Raw genomic sequence first — 18,696 nt, forward strand, 5'->3', positions numbered from 1 at the left:
ATCCATCAGATGCTAATGTGGCCCAACAAACATGAAGAATCTGGAGTACCCTGACATTCTAAGCATTAGCTGCGGGAGGTGTTTGACAAACATTGCAGAGGCATCACATTTAAAATCACTGGACATGCTCTGATATGGCGAGGGAACTTGAGAACTGGAAACTCAGGGATTAAAGTAGCGACAGATTAGATGCCTTTGGAAGGAGATCTTCTAGTCATCCATTCAGAAATGGCACATATAGAGCCACAGGCTGAAAGTCAGCACTGGGAAAGGTCGTAGAAATCACCTTGATTCCTTCACATTTTAGATGAGGAAACGGTTCTAGAGAAGTTGTGCTTGGCTCTATGTTACATAGCTCACACATGCCAGAACTGAAACCCAAACTTGGGCCTTTTAACTGAAGTTTGGTCCTTTTTCAATACTACCTATCCCCCAAACAACTCTAGGTTATTTATGCCCAAAGCAGAGTGAAGAAGTACAGTAAAGGAAGAAGGTTGGTGGGGGTGACTATAGAAAGGAAAAATGAAGGCACACAGGCGGGAGCACAGACAGATGGTGCAAGAGATACTGGTGGTGACAGCATCTCTTGCTCCATAATGGCAGACTCATCATTCATACAAGATGAGGGACATGTCTGAAGTTCTGCTTTGGAAATTCAACCTAAATGATGAGTTGGCTGGTTCTTGGCCAAACACTATACTGTTCCCCAAGGAAACTCCCATAGTTATAGTTACCAGGATTACACATCAGCCTCAAAACTTCTGGAAAGCACTAGTCATCCAGAACCACTAAAAAAACAGGAGGGCCATGAAAATGACCATGCCAGAGATGTCTTGTTCTATTTACAAACTAGAAAGTATCTCCCTGAAGGAAGCTCTTTCCATCCTGGTCTAGAAGCTTGAATTCTAGCCTTCTCACCTGTAAGATGCTAGGTCTAATCTAGACCAGGAGTTCTTAGCCTTTTTTGTGTCGCGGATCCCTCTGAAAGTCTGGTGAAGTCTATGGACTTTTTCTTAGAATAATGTATTAAATGCATAAAATAAAACACACAGGATTATGAAAGAAACCAATCACATTGAAATATGGTTATCAAAATACTAACAAAGACAAATTCATTGACCCTAGGTTAATCATCCCTGAACCAGATAAATCTCAAGGTCCCTTCTAGTTGAATTTTCCACAATCTTAAGATACTTTATTTCAAATAACCACAGATGGAATAAAATAAATATACCTGCCAAAACAAATCCAGGAACAACATGAACATAATTATAAATATTTTTTACACAAATAAAATCAGATACAAATAACTGGAGAATTATTTATTGTTCATGGATGGGCAGAGCCAATAATTGAAATGACAATCTTACCTAAACTAATCTACCTATTCACGGTCATTCCAATCAAATTACCAAAAAAACTATCTTATTGAGGAAAAAAAATAATAACAAAATTAATTTGGAAGAATAAAAGATCAAGAATAATAAAAGAATTAAAGAAAAATGTAAAGGAATTTTAGTGTTATCAGATTTAAAATTGCAATATAAAGCAGTAATTATCAAAACTATCTGGTACTGGCTAAGAAATATAAAGGTAGATCAGTGGAACAGAAGAGACATACAACAAACAGCAGTAAAAGATTATAGTAACCTTGTTTTTATAGGCTAGTGGGATAGGGATAAAAAATCAGTACTTGGTAAAAATTGTTAAGACACTGGAAAGTAGTTTGGCAGAAACTAGGTATAGACCATTATCTTATGCCATTCACAAAGATAAGATCAAAATGGATTCATGATGTAGGCATAAAAGGTGATATCATAAACAAGTTAGAGGAACAGGGAACAGATTACTTATCAATTTATAGATAGGAGGGGAATTTATGAGTAAACAAGAGATGGAAAGCATTGTGAGATATAAAATGGATAATTTTGAGTACATTACATTGAAAAGTTCTTGTGCAAATAAAACAAATGCTGCCAAGATTAGAGAAAAAGTAGAAAATTGGAAAAAAATTTTCATAGACACTCTCTCAGATTAGAGGTCTCATATCTAAAATATATAGAGGACTTTGTCAAATTATGGGAATGAGAGCTATCCCTTTGATAAATGGCAAAAGATATGAACAGAGAGTTTTCAGATGAAGAAATCAAAACCATATATAAGTACATGAAAAAATGCTCTAAATCATTACTGATTAGGGAATGAAAACCAAAAGAATTCTAAGGGTATCAACTCACATCCACCAGATTGACCAAAAAGACAAAAGGGCAAAATGACAAATGTTGAAGGGGATGTAGAAAAGTGGAAGCACTAATACACTGTTGGTGGAATTGTGAACTGATCCAACCATTTTGGAGAGCGATTTGGAATTATGCTCAGAGATATAAAACTGTGTATAATGTTAGACCCAGAAAAAATCATTGCTAGGTCTATTTTTTAAGGAGATTAGAGAAAAAGGAAAATAACCTTTATGTTCCAAAATATTTATAGGGGCTCTCTTTGTGGTGGATGGTGGTGGAATTGAGGGGATATTCATCAATTGGGAAATGGTTAAACAAATTATGGTATATGATTATGATGGAATACTACTGTGCTATAAAAAAGGATGAGGAGATTAATTTGAAAAGAACTTGGAAAGAATTACATGAGATAATGAAGAGTGAAACAAGTAGAACCAAGAGAACATTATATATAGCTATATTTGAAGAATAACTCGTGAATGTTCACCTCCAGAGAATGAACTGAGAAGTGGGAACATGAAAGACATAATCTATATATTTGGTTGGATGATGCCTTCTATGGCACACAGTATTGACTCCAAGATGGAAGGTAAGGGTTTAAAAAAAAAAAAAAAAAAGAAAACTACCACCCTGGGTGAGTCAGTTAACCTTAACTGCCTACTCCCTTGCTGCTCTTCTGCCTTGGAACCAATAGATAGTACTGATTCTAAGACAGAAAATAAGGGCTTAAAAAAAAGGAAAAAGAAAATTACTGAAATTATTTGGGCTATTTTCAAGCAGAAATGGGCTTTCACCAAGAGGTAGTCTACCATTAATAATATTTTAACAAAATTTTTATATGGGGACCAAAGTATATGAATTTAATTAATAATTAAAAAGACCCAATGAACATTTAACTGTAAAAATACCCCTTTACATTGAAAAAAGATAAAAATCATATAAACATATTTTATATAATTTATATCATTGCTATTTTGTTCTGCTTATTTTGTTTCATTTTTTTTCACTAGAATCACAGAAGCAACCCAGAAATCCAATCTATAACTGAGCAAGAATAACTTCTCCCACAGATTTCCTGGGACAGAGAATTCACTATCTCCTAAGGTATCCCAATTCACTTTCAGATAGATCTAATTGTGAGGAAGTTTGTCTGTACACTGAAGTGAAATCTGTCTCTACAACTAATCCATTTTTCTCACTTCCGCCTTTTGCGGCCAAGCAGAGCAAGCCATTGTCCTCTTCCCCATGGCTGGACTCCAAATACTTGAAGATAGCTGTCAGGACCCCCCAAGTCTTTTCTAGTTCCTCATGTACACGGTATCACAGAATTGCTTTAATTTTTATTTTTCTAATTGCAAGTAGGTCTGTCTACGTTTGAATCTTATTTCCTCTTTCCTTGTGTACACAGTTCACCTTCCTGGAGCATTCAGCAAACAGAATCTGGGTACTGACCAGATGTTTCAGTACTTTGTATATTTTGGTCAGTTTGCTTACATCACGTATATCTGACATACATATTTTATTTATTCTGTTGCTTCCTTTTAAAGGCTTAGGTTACTACATTTTTGCACAGAGTTTAAAATTTTTTTTGATCACTTGAAATCTTCCAACTTTCCTCTGATTACATCTTCTACTTTTTTCAACAGTCAGTAATTTTTCCCCCCTCCTTGGTTGGGATAAATATATATTTCCATTTTCTTTTAAAATTTCTTTTTAAAATCTTTTACACATCTGGAATCTATTATAATATATAGTATGGGCCATGGCTACGAATTAACTCTTGCACATACAGATAACTAGTTGTTCCAATAAAATTTATTAGACAAGGATTCCTTTTGCAATTGTTATGTTACTTCTGATTTGTCATCAATTGAGTTCTTATAATTGTTTGATTACTTACACATCTACTTAATCAATTTTTTTCTGTTTTCATCTGAAAACCATATCCTTTTCAAAACTGTGGATTTGTGGTAGGTTTTGAAATCTGGTAGGGAAGGTCTATATTCTACAGTATTTTTTTAAACCTTTAACTTTTATCTTTTGTCTTTTTATTTTTTAATAACAATATTTAATAATAAATTTCCACATAAATTTTCCAAAGTTATATTATCTTCTTCCCCCTCCAGTCCCAGAACTGGCAAGCAATTCAATCTGGGTTATACATGTATTATTATTGCACAAAACATGTTTTCATATTATTCATTTTGGTAAGTGAATAATCTTAAAAAACTAAACCTCCCAAACATATACCCAGATAAACAAGTGAAAAATCATGTTTTCTTCTGCATTCTGACTCCAACAGTTCTTTTCCTGGAGGTGAATAGTATTCTTTTTCATAAGTTCCTCAGAATTATTCTGGATCATTGCATTGCTGTTAGTAGCTAAGTCTATCACATTTGATCATTCTATAATATTGCTGTTACTGTGTACAATGCTTTCCTTTACCTTTTGTCTTAAAATCAATAATGAGTTTTGGTTCCAAGATGGAAGAGCAGTAAGGGCTAGGCAACTGGGGTTAAGCAACTTGCCCAGGAACACCCAGCTGAGAAGTGTCTAAAGCCAGATTTGAACCCAGGATTTCCCATCTCCAGCCCAGGTTCTTTATCCACTGTGCCACCTAGCTTCCTGAGCCCATTCTGTTTTAATGTTTGGGAAGTATTTCATTACATAAAGTCTAAGCCTGTTTCTTTGTAATTTGTATCCACTGCTTCTCTTTTTGTCTTCTGAGTCCAAGTAGAACAAATTTAATTCCTATTTCACATGATGGTCCTTAAAATACTTGAAGATGGGTATCATATCCCCAATACAATTTTTTTTTCTCTAGGAAAGACATCCTCAGTTTCTTCAACTAGGCAGCTGGATCCTGACTCTGTCATCTAACATGGTAGCAATATTAGGTTTGAATCATTTGCAAATTTGATAAGTATTCTATTGATGACTTTATCTAAGCCACTGCTAAAAATGCAAGATGGTCCAGCATTCCTCTAGCACCCTCCTCCTGAGGCAGCTGACATGAAACTGCTGATGACTACTTTTTGGGTTTGGCTCTTCCACTAATTCCACTTAATTTCCCTCTGGTCCCCAGTCTATTAGGGATGATTTTAAATATACGTGGATGAAAAGAATGCTTTTATGCTTCCTAGTTTTCCTCTCATGAATAAAGTTCTTTTTAAATAAATAAGACCACTCTATCTCACTTCCATATGCTAGTCCTTTTGAAGCTGATATATAACCTTTTAAGAGTCACAGTCTACTCATGGGCCCCATCCTATCAAATCTCAGGAATACCTGTGAGATCAGATTTTCCTTCTTGAATTAGAATATCTAATTCACTTTGCTTGTCTGTTGTTCATACTACCTACATTTGCATAGAGACATTTAAGCCCATGGGTTTCATGGCTGGCTCCTTTCTTAGGTTTTGTATATTATGCATTTTTGGGTGATTCTACTCGTAGGGCTCTTTCTATATTTTAGCTTTCTAATAGACATATCTAGACACTTTTTTCTCTCAGACCCTTTCCTTTCCAGTTTAAAAGCCTTTTAATCAGATTTGTGCAATTCCAGGTAAATAAATACATTTTCCTTATCCTTTTTTAGGTTCCTTGACTAGGAGCCTGTCATTTCTTCATTTTAAGCCGAATTCCAGAAAGCCAAATTCTATTCTCGGATGCTTCTTAACTAGCATTCATTAACTTCAGTGTTCTTAACTAGCATTCATTTCCCAAATCTGCTTTTCTTTTCTGAAGCACTTGTATTTATTTGGTAGCAATGAAGATATTATGACTTGCAACCATGAGGTCTTCTGTTTGTTTGTTGTTTTTTTTTTAATCCAAGACCATCCCATCTTTCTTGAAATTCTCCCCCATTTAATTCATTTATTTTTTCAATATAGCTTCTACTACTCCTCTGTATTCTTTGTTACCTCCCTTCCCTTCAGGAAACTAATTTTGTTTCTTGGCTTAACTATTCCATCTATGTGAAACACTTTAAAATGTACATTACTTGTATATTTCACCTCCATGTCCAGTCCCATATCCAGGTAGAGACATCTCTACTTGGCTATCTGTGGTTATCTCAACCTCAAGCTATCTAAATCCTTTTATTACCTTACCTACAAGTTAGTCCCGATATTAGCTTTGGCTTTTTTAAAACCAATCCTTTATTAAGTTCTAGTAAGTCTTGCTTCAAAGCTTTATCATTCACAACCATCCTTTCCTTTAAATTACCAGGGTCATCACACTGTGCTAAGTCTTCATCCTTTCATGCCTAAATACCTTCTGTTAGATGTTGCCTACTCTCTCCTTGCTCATTCCCTGTAGCCCTCCTCCACTTCATCTTGTATGCCACTACCTGATTAATCTTATTTTTTTCAATCAAAAAACCTTCAAAATATTTCATATGATCTATAGGAGAGAGCTCCCAAATCTGTGTTGTATTTAAGGTTCTCCTTAATGTGGTCCCATTCTATGAATAAGCCACCAATGCTGGTAGAGTGGAAAGAGCACTGGGTTTTAGAGGAAAGGATTTTGAGTGCAAATGCTGGTTTTTCCAACAACCATCACTGTTCTCCAGATAGACTCACTGCCAGCTCTAATTTTTTGTTCCCATTGGCTGAGTCCCTCTCCTATCACAGAGATCCAACTTTCCATGAAGCACTATTGTGACTATGATGCCTCTTTCATAGCATTCTAATTTTCATTAAATATGTGGACTCTGAACTCCTAGCAAGCATTATTCCAATCATCCTTTTGGAGTCACCTTCTTCTCTACCCCCTCACCAAATGACTATTCTGAATCTTAAATAGTGAAGCCATTATTTACATACAGAAATCTGTTGTCCAAAAATGCCTTTCCCTGAATCATCTGCATTTTTTCCCCTCTTTCCTTTGTGACAGTGCTTTCACTTAAAACAAACTTCCTCTTTAAAAATGCTGGTCTCACAGAGAGGATTATAGATTCAGATCTCTGTGGGAATTAATTAAATCAGCTCATTCCTCTCTCCATATCTAGCAATGAATGAGGTAATGGGAGTTGCGAACTAGAGAAAGGAGGAAGGATTTTAAGAGCATGGAACTCTTTGGGAGGCAGGCCCTGTCTGAAGGAAGTGTGAAAATGGAGGCTGTAGGATAGAATGAGGGTACTTGGCTCCTGTGTGCACCAGAAAAGGAAACTAGGAAGATAACAAAGAGTGGAAAAAGTAGTTAGAAGCATCTTAGTTCTGATCTTCACTAGCTGTGGGACCATGGGCAAATTAATTAATCTTTCTGAGCCTTATTTTTCTCTTCTTTAGAATAAACACTTTCTTTGAGGATCATTTTGGTCAGTACAATTTCACAGGGTTGTTGTGCAGAAAATACATTGTAAATCTTAAATTATTATTTAAATATTTGTTATTATGGCATAGCAAAGACAATTCACGTAGGGCCAAGTCAGTGCATGCTGAAAAGGGAAGAAATTTATATTTGTTTTTCTTTCTATATTATCTAGTTCTAGATCATGGATTTCCATATTCTGGTTGACAGTTCATCTATTGTAGTGAAAAAGTGCAAACAACTCTGCAAAACGCTAACTGTAGAATTTCTGGCAGTTGAGAGGGTTTAGAACCCTGACAAGAGGCAGTACTGGTCCTGGAGGCTCAGTCAGAGCAGAAGGGTCAACTGAGCTCGGTCTTGGGGCTGAAACCTGGCCTTGATTCCCTGATTCTGTGCTTTTTCTCTTGAGATTTGTAGCTTAGCTAATTCCTCTGGATCTCCCTGACCTTCCCTATTCCAATCACCATTTTCCTTTCCTAATTTCCTGTGGGTTTTGAGAGAAGGGTGGATTTGGGTGGTAGCATTTAAACTTTGAAGACTTAGTTTCCCCCATAGCCAAGTAGAGCTTACCCTTGATACAAATTATCTCCTGATTCATTGTGTGTAACTTCTCTAACCTCAAAGGCAACAAAACCTCCCGGGACTGAGTGAGAGCAGGCCCTTTCTCAGTCTTATATTCCTGTGTCTCTCTCCCACCTGAAGCTTCTCCCTAGGCGGTTGTTAGAGAAACCTTGTATTCCTCTGTCCTTTATAAACAACCCTGCCAACTTAATAAACCCTGTTGTCACTTAACCAAACCTTTTGCTAAATCATTGGTTGAATGATAAAAGAGGGATAAAGGAGAGAAAGGAATAGTTTCTCTCTGGGTCCTGAGGGAAGTTGGAGGCGTCCATCTTGGAGGAAGTGGTGATCTCTATACTTCCTCTGAAGAAGTCTATCTATTTCACAGACTCTTCCTTTGAAGAACCTGAGAAAATGACTAGCAGCCCTCTAGTTAGTTTCAAACCATTTCTAGCTGGCCCCGACCTTTGTCTGTAGAAGTGCCCTTCCTACCTGGAAGAGTTCAGCCTGTTTCCCTTCAGTGTCTCTGTCTCAAGCCTGTGTACCCAGTCTGTGTCTCCCTGTTGCAGCTGCCTGCCCAACTACCTCATCCTCTCCCCTTGCCGCTCATTATACTTCATCATCTTATATTTCCTAAACTCAGTCATTCCCTTACATCTCTCCTACCACCTCAATCTACTGCCTCCACTATTGCACCCTCCTTACCACCTACTGACTTAGGGACCCACAAACCCCATCCACGTGTTTTATCCCCAGTATTACAACTTGCCTTATTCTCTTATTACACTATGCCAAAGGTTAAAGATGAAATCTGAAGCCAGACAATCTAATTACCATTTATAAAATTGGTTTTTAATGGAAAAATGTTAATTTCTAATGACAGACATAAACTTGAAACAAGACCTGTTTAAAAGATGGAGACTGCCTGAACCATAAATTTTTGCCATTACAAATGGATCTTTTGATTATTCTGATATAGTTCTTGGTTTCAAAGTTAAGCTCAGTCATCTATAATTATGGGAATAATTCTTTTTCCCTTAGGAGAGGTGGAACAATACATCTACTGTTTTCTAATCTTAAAAAAATAGTTAAATACTATATGTCAAACAGGATGCCTCTCCTGGAATGGAGGGGATATGGTAGACTGAGCAAAACTACAATGATATAAAAACAAAAGACAAAAAACAAAAAGAAACATTTAAAAAAGAAAATAAAAAATCATTATTGATATCTTTTGTCTTTACATCATTTATATTTCCTAATGTACTTAACCTCCTCCCTGTTTAATAAAATAAACCATAAAAAAGAAGGAAAACAGGTCACCCAAACTAATATACACATTGAAAAAAACCTGACTTTATAGTCAATGCTCCACATTCACAGTCTCTCACCTTTGCAAAGAGAAGGAGCCTTTTCACATCTTTTCTTTGGGGACAACTTTGGTCATTATAATATCCCAGCTCTTAGTTTCAATTATTTGGGCAAGGACTGTCATTTATCTCTTTTTGAAAACCCAGTGCTTAGTATAGTGCCTGGCACATAGCAGGTGTTTAATACTGTTTATTGATGGATCATTTTGTTGCTTTTCTTTTCGTTTCATTGTTTTAGTCAGTTGTATAACATTGTTTTCCTGGTCCTGATTACATCACTTTGTTATCAGTTCAATTGTGTCCTTGGTTCTCTGTATTCATAGTTTCTTATGGCAAAGTCAGATTCCATTGCATTCATGCATCATGTCTTATTGAGACATTGCCTTATTGATGTGTATTTACTTTGGTTCCAGGTTTTTGCTAGTACCAAAAATGTTGCTAGAAATATTCTGGTATATATGGAGCCTTTCTTTTCTAGTATTTTAGTGCAATTTACATCTTTCGCAATAAGGCAATTGATTCCCACCCACACAGTATTTTTGTGCTGGTTATTTATTTAAATTTGTACAAGTGATTCCCCCTAATATTTTTTTTTTGGAGGGAGGGGGAATCTGACCTGTTTTTTCATTGGAATAGCGAAGTTCTGGTGTATGAATTCCCTTTTCTGATGCAGAGAGATCAGCAACTTATCTGTAACTTATAGACCTGAAGATTTGCCTGAGGGTTATGAGACAAGTGAATTGCCCATGCTCACATAGTTGATCCATGTAAGAGGTGGGGCATGAACTTAAATCTTCTTGACACAAAACCTAACCTTCTAGGTACTTTGCCACTCAATTCTCAATTATCTATGCTAAATGCAGAAAGAGATGGAATAAAGAAAATATAAACCTTCAGATGACAGATTTCCCTGTAACAAATAATTTCAACTTCCAACTTAGTTTTTTAAAGGCTCTTTGAGAAGAGGTAAAATTGACTGATTCTTAATCATGTCTGCTGCTGACCTTTCCCTTCTCATTTGCGAAGTAGGAGCAAACAATTTGTGAACTTGTAGAAAGAAATGAGTCATAGAAAGAAATTGAGAAGGAAAGGTAGACGCCAGAGAATTAGCTCATTCTTTTTTCTGAGATCTACAAAAAGGTCAGTCAAGTAAAAGTACTTTGAAACACAAGCAGACACTAAAACCATAATTTCATTTGTGACACGAACTACGCCTATAAATTTCTAGCAAAGATGAGATGCTCATAAGTTTTTTAGTATCATTGTGATTGCCAGCTTTAGGTTTGGGGATATCAAGGCAGCTTCCAGACTGGCCATGTTGCCTTGCCAAACCTTTGCTTCTAGGACAGCAGGAAAGGTAAACTGAATTTACCATTTTCTTGTAGTTTTACTTAGAATGGTTATTTGGATAACATTGAAGTGCTACTCAAATGTAGGATGATATTGATCAATTTTTCCTGAATGGCAAATAAGGCTTTAAGTGGCTTTCTCTAGTATTTTAAGTTTTAGGCCCAGGTTATCTGCTTGGTTACAATAAAGTGATGATTACCTGCAAATTATCCAAGATGATCCGGAGGGCATGCACTTGTCGCCGGACAGCACCTGAAAACCTCTCGTAAGTGGTAGCATCATACTCACTCATCTGAATCTCTTTTAACCTGAAGTGAAGGGGGTGAAAACAAACAAACAAACAAACAAACAAACAAAAATCATAAGGCACAGGTTGTCTCTATTTACCTAAACCTTGCTATGTAAAACAGACTCTCTAAAAAACCTGATAAACTCAGGAGAGGGGGTGAGAGGGAGAGAAAGTTGTGGGAAAAAGGAGAGAAACAATTTCTGGCTAATAGCTTCAAAAGACAGAGAAAACATAAAATTATGTTCAATATGAAATCTAGACATCTAGTAAAATAGTATGTCAACCTCTTTTAAGAGTGAGTCAGTTTTAAAAAAATGTGTATCATATTCTGATTGCTGAATGGACAATTCATAGTAAGGATATTGTTACATGTTAAAATCAAAGTGTACCTGAAATGACTGATTAAACTTTGTTAACATTAAAGCAATCACCTTGATGTTGTTTTGACTGAGAAATAACTGTAAAGTCCAGTGAATTCCTGGATGTTAGTGATCTTGTCCTCTTCCATTCTCATTTTGCACAAATTTAAAAAGGCAGTTTTATAATTAGTATCTCAGTTTTAACTAGAAGGGGTCTGCCCTGGACATGTGTTGTTCTCTCCATTGTATCCCTCATCTCATTAATGGTAATAGCCTGACCTTGATGATCAGGCTAGGAAACAATGACTCTTTCTTGAGTCTATGCAACAGGTTGTTTCTTGTTCCTCTAAACTGGTATGTACCTTTTTAGAGACTTGGCTCTCTGGTTCTATTTTGGAATTTCTGATCAAAGTATATTTTCATAACCTGCTATTAGATGTAGAATCTAGTATGAAAAAGGATGTCTCCATGCTGGCTATCTTACTACTTTCACTGAACATTAGTGTAATCTTTGCAAAGAATTCATGAATTAGACAGTATGGTATGATGGAAGAAATACTCATTGGCTTTGGGTTTGGAGGTCCTGCAGTCAGATTCTGGCCATAACACTTATTACCAATGGGACCTTGGGAAATCTGCCTAATTTTATATGGGCCTCAGTGAACTACTCTGTAAAATGAGGGAATTGTATTACATGAGTTCTAAGGTTCTATAGAGCACCAAATAGGTGATCCCCTGTTTGTGTTTATGATAGATTTCTAGAGTTATTATCACACCAACTTGACAATTAAAAGGGTTTCAACATGCAAGAAATATGTTGCAACAGTGCAAGGCTACCAGGAGCAGAACAAAAAACATCTTTGGTATTTGTTGTGCAAAAAGAACACTTGCTATAGGTATTACCTTTTATGTTTCTATTTGGAAATCTCACCAGTGTCCTTGTGATCCTACATGAGATGAACAGAGGAATTTAACATATCAAGCTGGATGCTGTCTACACTACTGTGTACAATGGGCAGCCTACTACTTGTCACTTTTGTGTATAAGGAATTTATGTGCTCTTTTCATAAGGAGATATATCTTAAGACTATTAAGCAAACAAGATAAAGGAGTTTGTCAAAGGAAACTCAATTCAATCATGTTTTGAGTTTCAAGAAAGAATTGCTGAAGTTTGATCCCATTCACAGATAGCTCTTTGTGTAGACAGTAGAATTACCTCTCATAGGTCTAGGCTCTGAGTGTGAGTATAATGCATAGAAAATATGCTACTTGCTCTTTCAATTATGAAGAAATCTGGAAATAATATGCCCAGTTGTGTCTGCTTTCAGAAAAAAATCACCCACAAGATGTGGGAAGTTGTTAGAGAAGGACTAGAGAAAGAAGCTTGATAGAGAATGGGGAAAAAAGTCACTTTTTAGTCCATCGAATTTGAAAAGTTTTCCAAAGCCAACATCATCCATTTCATAAAAGAGAATAATTGAAAATACATTTTTGTTGCTTTAAGCACGATCAGTAACTTATAAGACTCTTGACTAAGAAGTGTCAGTGTGGGAATATGTGAGTCTGTGGAAGGGGTACTTATACTGATGAAATCAAGTGTCTAGTGTCTTTAAAGAAGTTTAATCAAAATTGTGAGACACTCCTGCCTTGGACACTAGAACCACTGTGGAGTTGATCATGCCTTTTTACATTTCCAAAGCTTGTGTTTAATGTTGTATAATCTATGAATTTTGAATAAGGTGCTTTATTTTCTCTAGTAGTTTAGGCTTAAATACTGTTATTTTGGGTCAATTACGTGTAGTTTTATGAAGAAAAGACATGAAATTCAGGATATTAGGATAAATATAGATTAGTTTCAATAAGTGGCAGTGTCTGTTGCTGCCATAGCTGTGTAAGCTAACATTTGTTAGCTTAATGTTTTTATTCCAATTGTCATTAGGTCCTGAGGAAGTAAGAAGACTGAGAGGGCTAGGTCACGAAGGGCTTTGAATGTCAGAGCATTTAGTATTTGCTCCTAGAGGAAATAGGGAGGCACTGGAGCTTATTGAGTAGTTGGAGGATGAACTGGAGTGGGGCCAGACTGGAGGCAGGGAGACCCTCCAGCAGATTACTGCAGTAGACCAGGCATGAGATGATGAGGATCTGCTCTAGAGTGGTAGGCAAGTCACTTAACCTCTGACTGCCTCAGTTTCCTCATCTATAAAAGGAGAATGCTAGCATCTTCCCTATAAGGTGGTTGTGAGGATTAAAGGGATAATAGATCTAAAGTGCCATGTAAGTCATGAAGTGCTCTATACATGTTAACTCTTAGGATGGACAGAGGGATGGATCACTGGTATAGGGAATTGCAGATGAAGAAACTACTGAAGCATATCGCTGCCGTTTTGTCTTAGTTGCCTATAAAGTTGAGTCTTGCCCAATCAGTACACAGCTGGGACTCGAATGCAGGTCTTCCTGATTCCAAGCCCTCTAGCCATTATGCCCTGTGGCTTTTCTATTAGCTATTATTACTGTGACTATTTCACATCTAACTGTGCTACTATGCTAGTCTTAGATCAGATTTTCCTACAGAGCAAGAGTCAGATTCATATAATTCTCTTTGAATCCCAGAACACCTCAGAAGAGTAAATTTTACAATTATATATTTAATAAAAACCCTTAAAAAAACAATCCTTATCTTTTTTTCTGTCTTACAATCAATCAATATTGCATATTAGCTCCAAGGCAGAAGAGTGGTAAGGGCTAGGCAATGGGAATTAAGTGACTTGCCCAGAGTCACACAGCCAGGAAGTTACTGAGTCTAGATTTGGATCCAGGACCAGCCTCTAGGCTGGGCTCTCAATATGTTGAGTCCTCTAGTTGCCTCCACAAAAACCTTTTAATGAATGTGAGTGAATTTAGTCAGCTAATAGAATGGTTAGTATGTGCCTATAATTCAAATTTAGAGAACCTTTGGACTGAGTGCTGGGTCCAACTCAGTTTATCTGGCTCAGGATAGAAAGGACAAAGAGGAGGTATCTCCGTGAGTGCCTATAGTTCTCTTGGACCAATTTCAGCTTTAGGATTCTTTGTTTCTATTCTAATTTAGTTTATTTTCTCACACGGTTATTGATGTTTGTCATTCCTTTTAAGATACTAAATATTTTTAAATTTTTCTTTATTTTTCTTCTCCCTTTCCTCCTTGATCATTCTCCATTTTTCCTATTTCTTGCTCCTTTAGATATATAAATAAACCTGTAATCTCTAAACAGTAGAGACTATAAAGTCTCCTTCCATTTACATTTTGTAGGATTCTCATCTATATTTTTTTTGTAAATCCTCCATAAAGGATCTATTCAAAGTGCTAGAAGCTTTCCTTAAGTCAAAAAAAAAATATTCTGGAGATAAAAATGTAGCAGATGGGCTGGCCATCCATTGCCTCTCATTGTTGTTACATCACCAGCATATCCCCTTTTGTGGTCACTCATGATGGTAAAAGTTTCATACTGTTTCCTAGGTTCAAGTCATTCCTGGTGACATGCTATAACTTAAATACCTCCATCACCCATCCTGGACTGGCTGTCATCTTCACTTGTTCCAAATTCCAAATTCCAGGGTTTTCTGCCATATCCCACCTCTGTGCAGGGTAGAAACTGGTATTAAAGGGATAGACTTTTGTGGCAGCTTGTCCCCTGGGCCCACTGAAAATGCTGTGAATTTCTCAAATGAAACCTAGCCCAATCTTTGAGCTCTGGTCAGTTTTAGGTTCTTACATGAGTCCAAGTTTTCTCTATCAACGATGTCACATGGCTGCTCGTTTTCTCTTTCTCTGTTCCCTCTCTGCTCTCCTGATCACAAATATATTGTGGTGGGAGTATGTGCGGATTTTTCATCAAGATTTATATGATGTGTGTGTACATATATATGGAGCTATGTAAGGAGAGGGAGAGAGAGGAGAGAGAGAGGAGAGATGGGAAAGAGGCGGGAGGGGAGAGGGAGGAGCAGCAGCATGGCTTCTTGGTAAAGAGCCACATGAGGCCATGTGGTAGAGTGGGCAGAGCTGGCCTTGAAGCCAGGAGAAACTAGTGTCACCTCCCACTTGTGAAGCCTACTGGCAATGTGACCATGAACAAGGCACTTAACCCCTCAGAGCCTTGCGCAGTCAGCTTTCTAAGACTGTACCTTAGTACAGAGGAGGTGCCAACCTGAAGTGGTAGAAGGAATTTCCTCATCCAGGAGTTTCCTATACTAATAAAATGATAGATCTAGTGCCTACCTCAACTGTGCATAAAAATATACACATACATATATGATTATGGGTGCAGGTAAGTATGTCTATGTATATGTGTTTGTCTACCTATCTTTCCTTCCTTCATTCCTTCATTATATTGCTCCTTCCTTTTTTTTCTTTTTTCCTTCCTTCCTTCCTTCTTTCCTTCCTTCCTTCCTTCCTTCCTTCCTTCCTTCTTTCTTTCTAACTACTCTCTGTGTTTGTCTTTCTATCTATACATACACACAGACATACATATATATGAATGAACTAATTCAATAGATTTCCTGCCACTGGGATGTGTGCCTAAGCAATATGTGTTTTCCATCTGTTTTGTTTTTCCAGTGTCATGGTTAGACTGTTTTCTTTTGAATAACTACGTACTTCACTGAGGAGACTTTGTAATATCCTGGGGCTGCCTGATGTTCATACCCAGAGGAGCTTTGAAGCAAGTTATTTTCTTGGTAGCAGCTGTCATATAATTTTGTATGATTTTAACATATGCATGGGGGACAACACTTTAAGGAGAATATTTTAAAATGTTACAAAATATTCTTGTAAAATGACCATGGGATTGTATATTCTCTCTACATTTCAAGCCATATGTGATTGATAAGAAGAGGTCCCTTTTGGAAATTCACCCAGCATCTAACAGTGTCTGCCACATAGTAGATGCTTACAAGTGCTTAATGATTGACCTGTGAAAGTATAAATATCCCCTTCCTTTTGTTCTGATCAAGACTCCATCTGCTGTAAGTGTAGATGTATATGCTCATAAAGATTTTTATCAAGATGAAAAAGGACACAGATTAAAGATGGGTGGGGGAATGATTTGGTCTGTGATCTTTTTAAAACTCTTATAATCATTTATTCTTTGCGATATCTTAGAAGAAATGAATTCTTGGGTGCCTTTAAAATCATGTTGTTTCCAACTTCCAAAATGGACTTCTTCTGGATTTGTTCAGGTCCATATGTTCTTTCTGACTTCATATTCTTAAGTGCTATGGCCACCTGCCATTGTTGATGACAAGAATAGGTAGAGAAACATTCAGAGAATCCTTTCATTTTTCCTTCTTTTGGTTGATCTACAGGTGATCAGGATGGCCTTGCTTAATTGGATCTTATGCAAAGCCTATTTTTGCCTTAATTGATTTTTTTTTAAACTCTTACCTTCCACCTTAGAATGTATTGATTCTAAGGCAGAAGAATGGCAAGGGCTAGGCAATGGGGGTTAAATGACTTGCCCAGGGTAGGAAGGGCCTGAGGCCAGATCTGAACCAAGACCTCCTGTCTCTAGGCCTGGCTGTCTATCTACTGAGCCACCTACTTGTGCCCCCGCCTCCCACCCCAAATTGATTTTTGAAGTAATACTACTCATAATTTTCCAATTTCTTCTGTTAAGTTTTGCAAATTAGCTTGCACTTTAAACAGTTGTTGCCCCCTTGTCTGCCATCTGTCACTGCTTTTGGCAAGGGGATAACATGTCAACAGTTTGTCTGAACAGGTTGGATTAAAGTATCTATAGTTACTTGCAGTATATCATCCCCTTATTCCTTCTACTTTGGCATTTACTTTGACTTTTGTTCTAACTTGTAGATTCTTTGATTGCACAGAGGCAGCTGCTTCTGAAATGAGAGCTATCTTTAATCAGCTATTTTCTGTTCATATGTAGTTGATCTCATTTTGTGATCTTGGATATATTCAGTACTCATGGATTCCATGTTCAGAGGCATTATTCATGTTATATAGCATAAGGATTTGAAGTACTGTACAATAGACTTTGATCTCTTTCATTTTTTTGATCTGTAATCAAATTTTCCAACAAAATTTTCACTATTTTGCTCTGGGCTTATTTGTCCCCTAAAGTCACTGAGGATTAAATATACTGCCTTATTTAGAGAATTTTTCCAAATTCATAGAATTTCTACTCTTTTTTATCTTCTAATTAGTTTTGGCACATAAGGTGAAATTATTTTCTTTTTAAAAAATATTTATTGACATCTTTTTTATATCACCCAAATTTCTCCTTATATTCCTTCCTTTTCCATTCCAGAGAACTATCTCATATAACAAAAATTTTTTTAAGAAAAAAGAAAAAGAGGAGGAGGAGAAAAAAATGATCCACAAAATCAATCAATACATTAAAAATGCAGTGGGAGGGATCTTCTTATGTCTTTTCTTTGGAGTCATACTTGCTCTTTTTAAATTTTTTGACATTCACTTAGATTGTTTTATGGTGGTTGTTCTTTCCCCATTGTTTCTTAGTTCTGTTTATTTCAATCTGCATCAGTTCGTAGGAGACCTTCCAGCTTATCTGTAGTCACGTTTGTCATCTTTTGAGCAACATTATGCCATTACATTTATATGCCGTGATTTGTTTAATCATTCTCTAAAAAATGAACTACAAGTATTTTCATAGTGGTTTGTTTGCTTACGCTCCTTATTAATAGTGCATGTTGAGAAGAATTTCTCTTCAAATCAAACCATTCAAAATAATTTGGCATCATTACTGTCTGGCACACAGTATTGTCTGGCACTCCAGAATTACCTATTCCTACTTCAGTGTGTTTTTTGGAAATGTCTGCTCCATGATTAACAAACTTACTTTCAGCTTAAATCCTTTCCTGACTTACTTTTTCACCTTCTGGCTCTCAGAGATTTCCCTGATGGCACTGAATCCCTAGCGTAAGGCTATAGCTTTGGTCTGTCCATCACTCACAATTGTTCCACTTCTATGTTCATTAAACTCTGAAACTCTTTTATGTGATACAAATCTTTCATTATTCCATTTTTCTCTTAGCTATACTATTCCTAACTCTGTTCTTCATCCTCATGGTGACCTCCAATCTCTCAGCCCATTTTCATTGTTTCTATTCTTCTCTTTTCCCCCTTTTGACCCATTGGTGAAGTAGTTTGACTCCACACTATTGTCTAACCTTGAACTCCTTGATCCTTTCTTCTATGGC

General features: G+C 36.6%; 1 protein-coding gene across 1 annotated transcript in view; it reads right to left on the reverse strand.

The window, feature by feature from the left end:
• Positions 1-18,696, reverse strand: part of VWA8 (von Willebrand factor A domain containing 8) — a 519,173-nt gene that overhangs the window by 31,185 nt on the left and 469,292 nt on the right. Inside the window, exon 40 of the mRNA XM_044669384.1 lies at positions 11,033-11,141. Coding sequence (XP_044525319.1) covers positions 11,033-11,141 — 109 coding nt within the window. The remainder of the gene's footprint in view (positions 1-11,032; positions 11,142-18,696) is intronic.

The sequence above is a fragment of the Gracilinanus agilis genome, chromosome 3 (genome assembly GCF_016433145.1).
Source record: "Gracilinanus agilis isolate LMUSP501 chromosome 3, AgileGrace, whole genome shotgun sequence".
In the NCBI taxonomy this organism is placed as follows: domain Eukaryota; kingdom Metazoa; phylum Chordata; class Mammalia; order Didelphimorphia; family Didelphidae; genus Gracilinanus; species Gracilinanus agilis.